The sequence below is a fragment of the Taudactylus pleione genome, unplaced genomic scaffold (genome assembly GCF_031769625.1).
Source record: "Taudactylus pleione unplaced genomic scaffold, aTauple2 ptg000116l, whole genome shotgun sequence".
Lineage (NCBI taxonomy): Eukaryota > Metazoa > Chordata > Amphibia > Anura > Myobatrachidae > Taudactylus > Taudactylus pleione.
This window is the reverse complement of record NW_028284518.1, coordinates 2,341,774-2,358,973: the sequence shown is the minus strand read 5'-3', so window position 1 is coordinate 2,358,973 and position 17,200 is coordinate 2,341,774. Positions and strand designations below refer to the sequence as shown.

Genomic DNA, 17,200 nt, shown 5'->3' with positions numbered 1-17,200 from the left:
TGAATGGCGGTTCAGCTGCTGCATTTCCCATAGAAATGCATTGGCTGAAACGATCATTGACCGAGAGAGACGAGCGTCCGCCTCTCAGCCAATGAGATGTTGCCCCATAGACTTCAATGGTGGGTACCACAGGGTTATTAAAGTGCATTCCCACCATTGAAGTCTATGAGGAAACTGTTCATTGTCTGAAAGGCTGAGGGGGACTCCTATGTCTTTTCCCCCCGTATTTTCACAAACAGGAGTGACTCACAGAGCCCGTTGCTGGTTGTGCTTTTGGGTGGGGACCTCACATCATTTATCTTTTGTGATTTTAAAACTTTTAATCCATTTTTATACAGAGACGCCTGCACAGATCTCACTGATCTGTGTAGTCTTCTGCTATACTCACAACTTCTGCTAAACTTGCAACTTCCCCCAGAAAAACTCACATGGACTTGCATCTCTGACATACTCGCACTCTGTTACATAATGCGACTTTAAGTACAGACTCACGTCAAACTCGCAGCAAATTGATGCGAGTCCATAGTCGCACTAAAACTTGGTCTTTAATACATTTCACCCATAGTAATCATACATATCAAAAGCAGACAGGTTTGAGATGCATTTTTACTAATATTTAAGAGCTGTCTGTGGGCTTCCTGATATTTGTATTTATTTGCTTTTGTTTGTTTTCAGTTATGCAGTTTGGTTGGGTAGTACCTAGGTAAAGCAACAAGTAAGTTATGTAGTGCAGCTTCTTATTGCAGTTAGTGAGTCACAAACCAATGTACAATGAACAATACTAATCACTTGATTTAAGTATAAGACACCATAAGACATACTTACCAACTTTTATCCACCGTCTTCTGGGAGGTCCAAGGAGGGTCAAGTCAAGGTAGGAGGGGGGGGTGCTACAAATCTCATCATCTTGGTTCCTCCCTCCACAATGTAATGCAGCTCATGGAGTAGCCAGCAGGATAAGGTGGAGCAGGCAGGGATCTGGGTGGAAAAGATCCAGATCCTGGTTTCTGATCACTCGGGACGTCCTGATGTAAGGTGGGCCACAGACCAGAAAGTACTGTAGGATTACAATTATTGAGCAGAGGAGAAAGAAAGCAGCATGTACTGGCAATTTGAGTCAGCAGTTCAAAATGTGGAAATAGGAGCTGAATTATTAAGACAACTGGATGATGAGAGACCAGTGCAAAAGTACTCCAGCAACACAGTTGTCTCCCTCGTTGACTGGAAATAATGGTGCACATGTACTAAGTGGAGATAAGGGGCAAAAACACAATAAACTCCCTGTATATATTGTTTCTCGATAAGTTCAAAAGTGCTCACCTGTGTCTTCTGCCTGCAAATGCTAAAGCAGGTATGCTTATCTGCGCCACCATTGGCACCTATGGTGGTGCTAGAAGATGCAGGTATTAATAAAAACAGAAGTCACTGACTGCTGGGCTTCTTCTCCAGTGCTTCTTTCTCTACTAGAAGATGCTGATACCCAGGGCCACCATCAGGGGGGTACAGGTGTTACTAATGTACTAGGGCTGTGCTCGGAAGGGGGGGCAGCAGCCTGTGACTGAGAAGCAGTTAGTTGCCGGAATCAGCTGCGCACTGCAGCCCCCCTGTCAGACACTCACACAGTGAGCAGCAGCAGAGTATAAGGGACTTAGATGGGAGCACAGGAGTTACGTGCCCCGGGCCCCCCTCTCATAGAGACCACCTATTATCTCAGCTGACAGTTGGACTGGCTCATCCTATTGCCTGCCCCAACTCATCTCCTCTTTTATTCTCCTCTTTCCCCTGCCTGCTTTCATTCATGTAACTGCTGTGTCTGCTATACTGCTCCACACTAAGGCATGCACAAGTTATCCATGTATGCCTCTGCACCTATCCCTCCCCAAGTGTGCCTCTGACCCCCCCTTGCCCAAGTGTTCTTCTGAACCCCATCACCCCCAGAAAATGCTTGCCCCATTCCTCACAAAGTGTGCCCCTAAACCCATCCCTGCCAAAGTGTTCCTCTGACTTCATCGCTCCCAAGAGTGTCTATAAGATCTCTCCCCAAGTGTGCCCCTGACCCACACTCCCTTCCCATTTGTGCCTCTGATCCCTGCCTCTCCATGTGTGCCTCTGACCCACCCATATATTCCTGTGACCACCTCTCCCCATGTGTTCATCTTCCCCTCTCCCCTTCCCCAGTGTCTGACCCACAGCCGCATCTGTCCCCAACTGGGCCTTTGCCCCCTCCCCATGGCTGGTGGCTGCTGATCAAAAGTAGATTGGATGAACATAAGTTTTTCTTTTAACTTTTTCTCACTTTAAAGGGTTACTGTCGTCTATAACCCTGCTGTGATGCACATTTTAGTACTGTAGGGGTGGGAGGGGAGCTCACAGGATGTCTAGGCTCTGGGCGCTATCACTCTATGTTACACCTCTGCTTCCACCAGGTTGGAGGTCTGGAGCTCTGCCTGTTTCATCTTTACTGGGCCTCATAATTTAAATGGCAGCCCTTACAATACCTGCTTCTCCTCATGTAAACAATGTTAGGGAAGCAGGAAGTGTTCCAAAATACAATGTTCACTTGGCAATGAAGTTAGTACATTTTTATTTCTCATTCAGCTTCCTGTGAGACTCACGCATCAGAGCCATAACTAGATTTTGTGGCGCCCTGTGCCAGAAAGAGCAATGGTGCCCCCTCCTCATTATTTTTCAAATAGGGACATAATAAATGCACCCGAAAAAAGGGCCATGGCCTCATGGGGAAGGGCCAGGGAAGAGATGGGGAGGCCAGGAGATGCTGGGGATAAAAGAAGAGGAAGCTACAAGTGAGAATGATAATAAACAGAAAATTGACATGCCTGAACAGTGCTCCCTGCCCTGCGGTGCCCTGTGCCATGGCACTGGTCGCACCACCCTAGTTACGGCCCTGTCTCGCATAAATGGTAAAATAAACAGACGCGCTATGGTGACTTTTTGTTCACTAACTTCAGTTATTGCTTTTTCATACATTCTACAGTGACCTTTTTTTGCTTTGCCACTGTAATAAGTAAAGCAGGAGCGGCACTAACATTACTTTATCTGCAATGTTAGTACATATACACCAATATGCAATAAGTCCAAAAAATGGAACATACATTGGGCCTGATTCAGATTTGGAAATTGAGTAAGATAGAACAAGTAACTGTGGGCCTAATTCAGACCCGCTCGTGAGCGCTCGCAAGCGGGTCGATGTTGGCCAAGTGCGCATGTGCACGAGGGAGCCGGCTCCGTCGTACACATGCGTGAGACCCGGATAGCGTCGGCCAAGCCGTCGCTATGGGTCTCGCTACAAAGGGGGCATGCTGTCGATGGTGAGTAACAGCACGCCCCCTTTGGTGGGCGTGCCGGGGGAGTGGCTGCCCAGACGGAGGCGTTCCCATGGGAACGCCTACCGTCTGGGGCCGGCCGAACTGACATCACAAGTGATGTCAGTGGGAGTGCTCTCGGCTCTGATAGAGCCGAAAGCACTCCAGGGTTTACGGCAGATGAGACCCTACCACAAGGGTCTCGTCGCAAGCCCGATGGTCGCGATGGTCTTGACCATCGCGACCATCTTTTTGGCCGCTCGCTATAGCTGTAGGTGGTCACCCACAGCTATGCGAGCGACCAGGAGGCCGCTCTAAAATTCAGAGGCACGGCACTGATTCAGAGCGAGCGCTCTGTCAGAGCGTCCGGCTCTGAATCAGGGCCTGTGTACATAGACAAACCATTTTGCAATGCAAGGGGTGCAAATATATAAAAAAAAAATGTTTGCATGCAGCGTAAATACTGCCTGATTCTTCATGTAGCCTACAAATACTGCACAGCTTTATTATTACTCTGCTATTTAGATGTCAGTTTGGACACCTCCCTCCCAAATCTAAATCTCTCTGCACATTTATATCTGCACCACCTGCAGTGCTGCATGGTTTTACCAAGATGATCAGTTACTTGCTTTATCTTACTCTATTCCCAACGCTGAACCAGGCCCACTGTTCTGAAAGACACCGTGTCAGCACTAGTGCAACACAGCTAAAATATCAATGAGTATGGCAACACCAGACAGTGGTTTCTGCGTTAAAAAGAAATGTACTACACCAGTGGTTCCCAAACTGGGTGCAATGTCACCCTGGGGTGCCTCAGGACACTTGCAGGGGTGCCTCGGTATGGTGGTCCAGTACCAAATAAAATAATTTTAGTCAGTGTGATTGGCAAAACCAGTGCAAATGGCTGCCAATCTAAAAATATGTGGCACAAAGAAGCGCAGCCCTGTCATCCACCACATACCTGACCCTAAGGGTGACATATAAGCACAATTTACTTCATTTCATTTTTGCTGAATTTCTCAATAAGAAAGTTTTGGCCCAGGGGTGCCGTGGATAAATGCTGATACTCTAGGGTGCCGTGATTCCAAAACGTTTGGGAACATCTGTAATGCACATTTAATAAATGCATGTGAGTATAAGCCCTAAATTCAGGATTACCTTTACTCTTGAAATTAGAGATTAGTAGGTTGAATCTCTAACCTAGAGCCTGATTCAGAGCCGTTCGCTATTTGTGGTCGTTCGTTCAAAAACAAGGGGTGGCTATTCAAATGATCCGTTCGCAAATTGCAGTCTGTTCCCACCTCTAAGTCTGAACGAGCGAGCAAAACATACGCTCGTTTATTTGATAAAAACGCCCCCTGGCCGCACGCACCATACGTCATGTCCGCTATTTATTAGATTAATCGAGTACATCGTACAGCGTATGAACTGCTCGCTATTCTTGTGGTTGGTGTTTTCAACCGCTATTTTGCGAGCAGTTCTGAGATAAAAAAAACCAAGTGACGTGGTCAATGACGCTGCTGTATTAATTATGCACTCCCTTAAAACGCCCGTTTTGACCTTTAAGCACGCCTGCGTTCGGATCTCCACTCCCCGTTTTCAAGCACCTTCCCCTGTTACCACCCACATACGCCTCATTCTGTCACTCAAAATAGCAGGCCCTCGCTATATTGCGTACCAACGATTTTCGGCCGCACTGACTGGTTCGCGCATGCGTACTAAAAACCGTACGCATGCGCAGATGTGCGAACATCGCTCGGAACGAGCGTACTGCCGCTAGCGAGTGGCTCTGAATGAGGGCCCTAGTCTTTGTATCAGTTGAACCACTAATTTTAACGTAAAATACAAAATCCACCTCTCTCACTTTACCAGTCCTGTGTTTATACTCTCATTAATGACTGTTCACCTGCCTTCCTATTGTTACACATGTACTATTTTGGCCTGTTACCAATGCAATACTGCGAGAGTGACATGTCCATCAGTTTATATTATATTGCATATGACAATTATGTGAATCGTTTAAAAAAGGCTACATTAATATTTTATTTAATATGAATTTTTTCCCATCTGATCAAAAATGAAATGGTGTAAAAGTTCTTAAGTCTTTGCGCCTAATGTAATAGGGTGAGAGTTTAGAAAATGTGAGAGTAAACTCTCACACTTTTTAAACTCGGCCAATGTAATAGAGTCCAAGAACATGCAAACTCCCAGGTTTTTCAGACTCAAAAAACTCTCACTATTTAATCTCTCATCCAGATGTTTCCCATTTTGAAAATACATCTCGACCAATGTAATAGTGTGAGAGTTACTGCTAAACTCTCACATTTTCTAAACTCTCACCCTATTACATTTGGCCCTTTGTGTCTGAAAAATAATGTTCCAATTTAGTACTGTAACCCTTGCTCAATGTGTAATTAAGTTAGACCTGTTATCTATATACAATGCCACATTTCAAAGGTTTAGATAATATACTATTTTTTATTGTAGCATAAACATATTGTATGTTTACATGAAACACATACTAGTTTTATTTCATGGAAGACAAGACTAAGAAAATAACCTCTTGCACAAGGTCTAGGTTGATTCAGAGCAATACAGTACATAATTCCTTACATTGTCAACACAGTACGGGGGCAAATTTCATGAAAGCCTCCTAGGGTTTAATTTTGTGTTGGATAATTTATCAGTGTAATGATACCATCTGGAGCTATTCAAAGAGCAATGCAAGTTTCTAGCATTTCCAGAATACTGTACGTGTACCCATCACTTATTTTTTTTATTCTAACTGGGCATGATGTGGGGCTACATTAACACTACGCTCCACATACGGAAACCCAGATAGTATAATTGCTGTGTTTTTACATTAAAATGATATGCAGACTTGTGACATGTAAACTATTTCACAGAGGCGTAATTAATAAAAACCATGATAAAGCTGCCCATCCACTAGAAGACAGGCAAAAGACTGCACGATTATAGACATTGCTATCATGCAGTCTAGGAACATTAATCATCTGCTAACATGCTGTCGTCAGGTTGACCAGCATGTTTGCCCGATGATAGATGGTCTAAAACGACCAGCGGGAGCGCACATCGCTGGTCGTTTTAGACATTCTAGTGAACGATCTTCAAACGATTAATGAATGATTGAACGATAACGACGTTAAATCGCTCAATTTAATCGCCTAGTGGATGGGCAGCATAACCTGACTACAGATCTTGGCTCTTGGCCAAGCAGAGAATGATAGGATTACTGTCAGATTTGACCATATTCCTGGTTAACCATATGGCAGGAGATCTGGTACTTCAGCACTGAAGCCACTTTACCGCTTTCTGGTTAAATTTACCAACATGCTTTGTAATGTTCATATCAGCTGAAGGCTAATCCAGGAGTTGTAATCCCGGCATTTGTGGCACAGCCTCTGGTTTGTCATGAAAATGGTATTGTCCGTGAAGGTGCCCTGAGATGCCACTACCTTGCAGCTGTGCTCAGAAGATGGCCGTTTTAGCCTGTATATGGGGTCATCTTCCCACCAAGCTAGCAGGCCCCACAACAAGCTAAATGTCATCCAATTTCATCACCCATGTGCTTGCACAAATTAGATAGTGATCATGTTGCTTAGCATTTAGACTAAGGGCCGTATTCAATTATCTGCAAAAAGTCGGAAAGGTTTCGCCTGCCGCACTTTTCGCCTACATCACGTGTTTTGGCTGCGGAGACTTATCGAGCGTGCCCCCGCTATTCGCTGTAGTCAATTCCAAAGGAGGAGAAAATGCGTCCCGGCAAAACTCAAAAGTGCTGTAAAAAATGGTGAAATCAGCCTGACACCCCCAAAAGATGCACTAACATTGGGGATCAATATAGATGTCCCCGAATAGCCCAACTGAAGCTATTTGGGGTACTTAAGTGCTGTCAATTGCCTCTAATTAGCGTCTTTGCACAAGTGGTGAAGAATAGCATTAACCAGTTTTTTTTCTAGAAAATAAGTAGTCCTGTCAAATTTGGGGTACTTGAAAATGGGTGCAACCATGGTTAAGATTCGCAAAGTGAAGTATTAAAAAACGCACCTTCAGAAAGCACCTGCAATAAAAAATACACTTCCCCCATACTTGCAGACCCCCCAAAAGTCTATTTCACTAGTTTACAAGTTTGTACCCCCACTTTGCACATTTTTGCCCCCATTTTCCTGGTAATTTTTTGGGGTGTTCCTCTTTTTTTAAGGTTTTTTTTGAAGCAGTTATGCTTTGGGGGGCTGTCCTAAGGGTGCAGAGTGGTTTCCCCACCTTTGCGTCCCAAAATAGCGATTTTGCACTTTTTTTCTCTACCTATTCATAGGCAAATCTTTTTCGCCTATTACATTGCATTGCGTTTTCGCGTACACGGAAAGTGTTTGGAATTGAATATGGAGATAAGTTTCCGCCTGGTGAAAAGACGCAATCGGCAATACTTTTTCACGAAAAATGTCTTTTCGCGTCTAAGTGAATACGGCCCTAAGTAGCAGTATCTGCCCATTGCGTGACAAGTCAAATGTAACATCAGACTTTACACCCCAGCTCTTGTTTTCTATAATGTTTACTTTGAATACAAAATATGTAACCTTTTAAAGATTACAAGAGGAGGACAAAAGTATAATCATTTGCTAGATATTGTTTTACTGACATTTGTACAGTTTTTTATATTTAGCATATTTTAATAATTAACGCTGATTTGTCTTTCTTGTTACGTCACACACACGACACACAGATATTACAAACATGCATTGTCTCCTACTGTTGCTAAAGTGCCTATTATTATTATTTTCTTCCGTATATGTGATTGCATCCCTTTATTAGTAATTCATGTCTTGTTACCTTTGCCGTCCATTCTCTGCAAACCACATGACCAGTAGCTACTTTTTACAATCTCTGTATTGAAGACCTTTTGTATTTTTACAGCTTCCAGGAGCATATCCTATTATGGAGACATTATTTCTCACGCGGGGATGTAGTGCTTCTATAGGCTTGATATAAAGTTAAAAGCAAATAAAGGGAGAGATAAAGGAGCAATGTGTACTTTAGTAAAACAATGTTGGACTGCAGGCAGGGCAGAGAAAGACAGAGTTAGGAAGGGGCATGTCCTAGCTTAATTCTAAATTTAGTTGTAAAAACAAAAGCCTGGTATTTGCTCAATGTATGCAAAACCAGCCCGTATTTTCCCTGCATGCACTCCTTGCATTGCAATGTGGTTTGCTCCAGGAGCAAGTTGCTCATTTTGTATTTGCTCCTAACTGTGAATCAGGTCCTGTATGTATTTAAATGCCATTCAACTATATAATGGGGCTTGGGTACGGGATACCGGCGCACGGGATCCCAGCGGTCAGAATTCCGACGCCGGAATCCCAACAGGGTTAGGATATCTACACCTGTCGGTGAGTAGCCAAACCCTACCCCTAAACCTAACCTTTCCACCCTGCAGCCTAAACCTAACACCCCCTAGGCCCACAGCCTAAACCTAACCTCCCCATCTAGTACCTAACCCACCCATTCCCCTGGTGTCTAACCCTAACCCCACTGTCGCCGGGATTCTAAGCGCCGACATCCCAACTGCCAGGATACTGACTACATCCCATATAATGTGTTAGATGCAGCTACTGACATGTAAAATGTCATGTGGAGGAATGCCCGTGAAATGCATCAGCAATGTTGGACGTAGTGGAGCGATTTTTTATCGTGCATGTTTTCCGATTTTCTATGGAGAGAGTCATAGCACAAATTTAGACGAACAGTAGCAGAAATGTGAGGGGTTTTCCTGGGTGATGGCTGGGAGGTAACGGGGGTGGCTAAAAGATGCACGGAGATGTTGCGTCTTATGGGAGCATCACAGATGCGTCAGGAGGCTTGTCACTGTAAACAGTGCGTACAGAAATGCTGACCACGACAGTCGTACCAGACGGTAATGCAGCATGTATAGACACTGCAAGGGACCTACTTAGTCCTTGCACATTCGGATGCACAGATGTACAGCAGGGAAGGGATTTGTAGTGGCATTGTTATAAAGTCCAAACTTAATTGAAGCAAAAGACGCAAGGCCAGCTACAACAGCATCTGTCTCAGAATCAGAGCCAAATGTCTAAATAGTAGTAGAATGGAATTATAAAGCTGTGCAATTTATTAAGCATAGCGCTCACTGATACTTCTGATTAGAAAATGTTACCTTGTAACAACACTGAGGGACAACTCTCACTAGCTAACATGGATGCAGGGTTTTTCATACATATTTGAATGTCACTCAGTGGGACAAATTCAATTAGTTGCAAGTTCTGTAGTGTGAAGTTCCGTGTTACATTAACATACATGTTTTTATGAAGCATACTCCCAATACCCTTGCAATTCAATTACAAGCAGCAAGTCACGGGCATTGTGGCAATGTCTTGCGTTAATTTTGAAAAGTGCAACCTCTGTAATGTGCTTGAAAAAGTGGAGAAATCACTGTTTTTCCTCAAAAAAGTGGATAAAAAGTAGCAGGACAGTGTAAGAGGCTGTTATTGACCCTAAGGAAAGTATTGTGGGCAGTTGAACGGTGTCAAATGGCTGATTTTTGCAACTTATATAAATTATGTTAAAATTATGGCAAGCAAGTATATTTAGGCAAATAAAAGCATATATAGTATTTTGGGTACATTAAAATGTCTGTAACGATTTTTAAGTGCGTATATACAGGTTTGTTAAAAGTTGGAAAAAAATACTTGCAACGCCCATCTGCAAGTTTAAAGACCCATTTCCCATCAATACAACAACTTTATTAGAGAGAATCACCTGAAAAATGGCATGTCTTTATTGGACATATTTACCTATTTAAAACTTCTAAATGTATTATTAGTCATTAGGAGAACTGTCCCAGGAGCACTGCGCTGTCCTGACATTTTTACATAAAAATAAGGAAATTTTGCTACATTTCACCAACTCTGGGGGTGCGAACTAAAAGTTGCGTTAAATCCCATTTCAAATTGCAGATTTCTAACTGAATTGCAAAAAGTCATGGCCGCAGCTTTTACCCGTGGTAGAAAGTTGTGCAACCTAGTTTGCAGCTAATACTGCTTTTATACTTAAATTCCAGGTCTGACCTGGAGGTTGGAACAGGGCTCCAAACCGGATTAGACCTGGAATTTAGCCGGCACCGACCCTGGAAATTCCTGAGTCGGCGTCGTTCACACCGGAGCCGGGTCTGCAGTGACCAGGCTCTTCTCCTGTGGAAATGGATGCTTGGAGATGATGCCATCTCCAAATGCCACTGAAGCCGGCCAACTGGCTGGGATGCGGCGCGCTCCAGGTCATCGTGACCCAGATCGCGCCGTTTACATTGCAGGGTTTTACGGGTTATTTCTGTGTTAAACTCTGCAAGTTACCTGGGTTGGATTGCTGGCTCACTCAACCCGGAAATCCAACACTGTTCCCTTTTACACTAAGGAGCTAAATGGGTTAACCCTGCAATAATCCGGGTTTTAGCTCTGGTGTTAAAGGGGTATAATTGAATCTACTCCAGTGTCTTTCAAATGATCATCATTTATATATACAGGTTGAGTCTCCCATATCCAAAATGCTTGGGACCAGGGGTATTTTGGATAACAGAATATTCCGTATTTTGGAATAATTGCATACCATAATGAAATATCTTGGGAATAGGACCCAAATATACACACAGAATGCATATATGTGTTATATACACCTTATATACACAGCCTGCAGGTAATTTTATACAATATTTTCAATAATTTTGTGGTTCAAACAAAGTTTGTGTACAGAAATTAAATTCATTTATGTTTCATATACACCTTATACACACAGCCTGAAGGTAATTTTATACAATCATTTTAATAATTTGTGGCTTATACAAAGTTTGTGTATATTGAACCATCAAAAATCAAAGGTTTCATTATCTCAGTCATGTCAAAAAAATTCCGTAGTTTGGAATATTCCGTATTTCGGAATATTTGGATATGGGAGACTCAACCTGTACTGTATATATTTTTTATATATATATTTTTAATGGATATATTAAAAATCAAATTTGACAGGTTTACAGAGTCAAAATCCAGTTTAAAATTGATGGTAAATCACATACTAAATATATTTATAAAGAACGAGTACTGGTCATATTTAAATAAATAAACTGGGTTACTTAATGTATGTATTAGAATCTACAAAACTCAACTGAATAACACAATTGCTGCTGACTTTTAAAATAAATTAGCAATTATTTGTTTTAATAAAAGTACAAGTTTGAGACAAGTATGGTAATAACACTCTGATCTGTCCGTGCCATATTTGTAGCCCGTCTGTGAACTAACCCATTGCTTCCCATGCTGTTGCCACACGTTTGTTGCTACTTCACATGTAACAGTGTTATGTCTGTGATGTGGTTTATGTTCCTCAGTGTCTGAAGATCTAACGTCTGAGCCAGGATCCCTATCCCAGGATCCATCCTACAAGCCAACCCTGCTACTACCCCCCAAAAAATCATCTGCTTTCCCTGTAGACCATGAGGACACCCCTGTGAAACCACTAACTCTCCTCAAGCAGCCCCCTGCCCTGCCTCCTAAACCTATTTCCAGAATTGCCAACCATATAGCAGGTAAGAGGCAGTGAATGAACCTTGTACAGTATGTCTCTTCCTTCCTGAGTTCTGCAGGTGTACCAGCCAGACTTTCCTCATTCACTCAACACAGAAACATTTTACCTTCTCCTTGTGCTAATTCCCCATCTACTGACTGCAAAAAACATGAAGTTTTCCCTCCAGCTACTTTCTTCCTAGGGAAAGGTATCAATTAAACCCATCTATGCAATAAGCACACTCACAATATTTTTACTCCAATGTAAATGCACACATTACAGTGCTTATTTGGTATTTATGGCCAAAATAAAGTGCAAATGCTCAATTTTATTTGGCTGTTACATGAGCAAAATATTAGCTTATGAGCAGCATTACAGTTTGGTATGAAATATTACATTACTGTACATGGATGTACTGAGGAACATGGATACACTATTGGGCAGATATAACGGTCTGGCTTAAGCCATAGACAACTGCATCTGAGCCAAGTTTGGCGATGTTTTGTTTTGTCGATGTGCGCTATACCTGACATATGTTGACATGGACAAAATGTCGACATTACCATTAGAGTTAAATTGTGTTAGATGTAGACATTACAGCAATGTTGACATGTTACAAATTACTTATGTATCTCACCACATTTTGGTGACCAAATTTGGAGAGGAGAATTAAAAAGTAGACAAGTGTGGTTTTATGTTCACACAGAGAGAGAGAGAGCTGGGAAGATTAATATAGCAAAATCACTTTCTTAAATTATAAATGCTTATATACCCTTTTACGTATACTAATAAACAAACATATTTACTAAACACTAGCTCCTTGTAGACCACACAATTGCAGTTTACAGTCTTTTTATTGATTCTATATTATTATTATTATCTTTTTATTTAAATAGCGCCACAAGGGTTCCGCAGCACCTCACAAAGTACATAAACAAATGAGCAAACAAGAAAATAGCGACTTACAGTACAAACAAAACAGGACAAGGACATAGATTATAAACATTGCTGCAATAGCGATCATAACACTCAAAAGCAGCAGGGTGGCAGCTACCAAGTGTTAGGTGCCCTTTGGGGAGTTTGGAGTACATCTATGGCCAAAAGTTTTGAGAATGACACAAGTATTGGTTTTCACAAAGTTTGCTGCTTCAGTGTATATAGACCTTTTTGTCAGATGTTACTATGGTATACTGAAGTAAAATTACAAGCATTTCATAAGTGTCAAACACTTTTATTGGTAAGTTTATTCAAAGAGTCAATATTTGCAGTGTCAAGACCTCTGCAATTCACCCTGCCATGCTGTCAATCAAATTCTGGGCCGCATACTGTCTGATGGCCGCCCATTCTTGCCTAATCAATGCTCGGAGTTTGTCAGAATTTGTTGGTTTTTGTTTGTCCATCCGCCTCTTGACGATTGACCACAAATTCTCAACGGGATTAAGGTCTGGGGAGTCTCCTGGCCATGGACTCAAAATTTAGATGTTTTGTTCCCCCGAGCCACTTAGTTATCACTTTTGCCTTATGACAAGGTGCTCCATCATGCTGGAAAAGGCAATGTTCATCACCAAACTGTTCTTGGATGGTTGTGAGAAGTTGCTCTTGGAGGATGTTTTGGTACCATTCTTTATTCATGGCTGTGTTCTTAGGCAAAATTGTGAGTGATCCCACTCCCTTCGCTGAGAAGCAACCCCACACATGAATATTCTCAGGATGCTTTACTGTTGGCATGACACAGAATGAAGACTTTTGGAGGATGGCTTGGTGTCAAGAAGGGCAGCAAAGAAGCCACTTTTCTCCAGGAAAACATCAGGGTCAGACTGATATTCTGCAAAAGGTACAGGAATTGGTCTGCTGAGGACTGGGGTAAAGTTATTTTCTCTGATGAAGCCCCTTTCAGATTGTTTGGGGCATCTGGAAAAACGCTTGTCCGGAGAAGGAAAGGTGAGCACTACCATCAATTCTGTGTCATGCCAACAGTAAAGCATCCTGAGACCATTCATGTGTGGGGTTGCTTCTCAGCCAAGGGAGTGGGATCACTCACAATTTTGTCTTAAGAACACAGCCATGAATAAAGAATGGTACCAAAACATCCCCCAAGAGCAACTTCTCCCAACCATCCAAAAACAGTTTGGTGACGAACAATGCCTTTTCCAGCATGATGGAGCACCTTGCCACAAGGCAAAAGTGATAACTAAGTGGCTCGGGGAACAAAACATCGAAATTTTGGGTCCATGGCCTGGAAACTCCCCAGACCTTAATCCCATTGAGAACATGTATGGCCACAGAATGGGCCCAGGGATGCAGAGAGGGTGCACCCAGTGGCCAGGCCCCTTTAACAAGCCACCCTTCTCCTGGGCTTGTCATTGCTCTCTACAGCCCTATATGTACCTACACTCAAACACAAATTTGTATGTACAAGTTTATGTTTCTCCTGAAGTATTCTAGATACAGATTATGGAAGTGAGGACACATTATACTGATATTTCAACACAATGCTTTTGTTTTCTTCAGATTCAACCTATATCATATGTTCTATGGGTTTGTATTTATTTTGGTGGTGTTAGGGTCACATGATGTGATGTTTAAGGCATTTGTCTTTTTCTTTTCAATATTGTGTGTGTTTAATTTTGTGTATAGTGTCCCACTGGTGGCATCTCCTGTGGCTGCGCCAAAGTGCTATGCAGTACATTGCAGTGCTTGTTGGTCAGCTTTGGAGCGAGGTCCTGTCTAGCAGATGTTGTTTACACGTTTGGATCAAATCTCAACTAAAAATTAATATGTTTTCTAGATAACTTTACCCTCTATCATTTTTTTTCAGGCAGCACATTGGGGAAAAAAAAACCTAGAAAAGTCGGAAATAACAGCAGTAGCATGGGGCCAGCACTTCAGGGGTTAATAAAATATGTTACCTGAGTAGTAAATAAATATATAGAATATATCTTTCAATAATTTCATAAATGTGTATAATCATTGTACCCCTCTTCACTGATCAATAATGTGTGTTTTTAGAACTTATATTTGTGAGTCCTACACACATGCCCTATGACAATACAATATCACTACCCTATGTTGATTTTTTAAACCTTTCCAAATGGTTTACATTTACAGTATAAGATTTGAACTGTGTTCTTCTTCTCTAGACTCCGGAGTACCTATGAAACTGCCTTGTATGCCAGGGAAGATGTCTCCTCCACTACCTCCAAAGAAAGTCATGATATGCATGCCATTGGGAGGAGCAGATTACTCCCACTCCTACTCCAATCAGAAAAGTTCCCAGCATCACCACACCGTCCTACCATCCCAATTAGCCGTCCACCAGCACCAACTTCAATATGGCAGCCAACATCTGTCAACTGGATCTAGCTCAGTGCCCATCCATCCCTCCATACCCCCAGGATGCAGAGTAATTGAGGAGCTAAACAAGACATTTGCCATGACCATGCAAAGATTGGAAAGGTACTATACAAAGCTGTGCAGTATACTGAACTTTACATAGGGTTAGGTGATGATAAATTTATGTCCTTCAGTATATTTGTATGCTCTGACATGGTTATGTATCTTTAAATGTACTATATTTAGGCACTAAACATATATCAACATGTATAGCTGTACAGCAGTTCCAAAGCACCACAATTAGACTACATATTCTAGAGAAATAGCAATATCGAAATTTAACATGTATTAAACCAAGTAAAAGCATCACTAAATCCACAGGAATCAAAATTGAGACACAGATCCAAATCAGTATTGTCCTATCTGACTACACAGGACCAACCTTCCCACCATAAGCCGAGTCAAAGGCTGGGGAGAGAGCAACAAGCCAAGTAAGTGGCCTCTGTACAAGATAGTGGAGTTGCATCCTGACGGAAAGGGAGTCACACAATTATTTAAATGAGACATTGTGATTTTTGACATGCAAGCAGCAATTTAGGTGACCAGTTTGGTGACTGAATTCTATATAATGACAATTGGAACTAGCAGAAATGTGGCTGAACAACAACTGCTGTCTGTAAATGTGTGATGATTATCTATCTTTAGGAGAGGTTTCACAGACATATGTTATATACTATAAACAATATGCCTTAACACCTTATATACTATAAATATTATACCTTTACACACAAATGTTATATACTGTAATATAAATAATATATCTTAACATGCACACGTTATATAAAATAAATAATACACCTTAACATGCACATGTTATAAAATAAATAATACACCTTAACATGCACATGTTAAGCACTATAAATTTTATACCTTAATACATGTTATATACTATAAACAATATGCCTTAACGCCTTATATACTATAAATATTATACCTTTACACACAAATGTTATATACTGTAATATAAATAATATATCTTAACTTGCACACGTTATATAAAATAAATAATACACCTTAACATGCACATGTTATAAAATAAATAATACACCTTAACATGCACATGTTAAGCACTATAAATTTTATACCTTAATACATGTTATATACTATAAACAATATGCCTTAACGCCTTATATACTATAAATATTATACCTTTACACACAAATGTTATATACTGTAATATAAATAATTTATCTTAACATGAACACGTTATATAAAATAAATAATATATTTTAACATGCACACGTTATATAATATAAATAATATACCTTAAGAGGCACACAAATGATATATTATAAATAACATGCACACATCTTATGTACTTTATGTACTATAAATAATATACCTTAAGATGCACACATCTTATGTACTTTATGTACTATAAATAATATATCTTAACATGCACACATGTTATATAATATAAATAATATTACTTAAAATACACACACCTTATGTACTATAAATAATATACCTTAACATGCACACACCTTATGTACTTTATGTACTATAAATAATATACCTTAACATTCACACATCTTATGTACTTTATTTACTATAAATAATATATATTAACATACACACAAATTTTGCTTATTATAAATTATATACCTTAACAAACACCTTATATAATATAAATAATGTACCGTAACATACAAACATGTTATGTGCTTTAAGTAATATACATTAACATACGTTATGTGCTATAATATACCTTAACACACACATGTCCTATAAAGTAACTTAAACTTAAAGTGTTAAAAGTACTTACTTAATACTCCCACGTGTTTGATTATTATCCAGAGTATGTACTATTGCTGTTATGCTCCTGGGGCATTCCTACATGGAGTTCCCACCAGAGAATCCACTGATTAACATAGTGGGCAGTGCAAGCATGGCAC

General features: G+C 40.9%; 1 protein-coding gene across 7 annotated transcripts in view; it reads left to right on the top strand.

Annotated features, from left to right (window-relative positions):
* Positions 1 to 17,200, top strand: part of PHACTR1 (phosphatase and actin regulator 1) — a 378,024-nt gene that overhangs the window by 341,113 nt on the left and 19,711 nt on the right. For 5 of the 7 annotated variants that reach the window (XM_088471644.1, XM_088471642.1, XM_088471643.1 and 2 more), the window contains 2 exons: positions 11,737 to 11,934; positions 15,053 to 15,368. In XM_088471644.1, the coding sequence (XP_088327770.1) occupies positions 11,737 to 11,934; positions 15,053 to 15,368 (514 nt within the window). The remainder of the gene's footprint in view (positions 1 to 11,736; positions 11,935 to 15,052; positions 15,369 to 17,200) is intronic. The other 2 variants (XM_088471645.1, XM_088471646.1) reach the window with 1 other exon arrangement.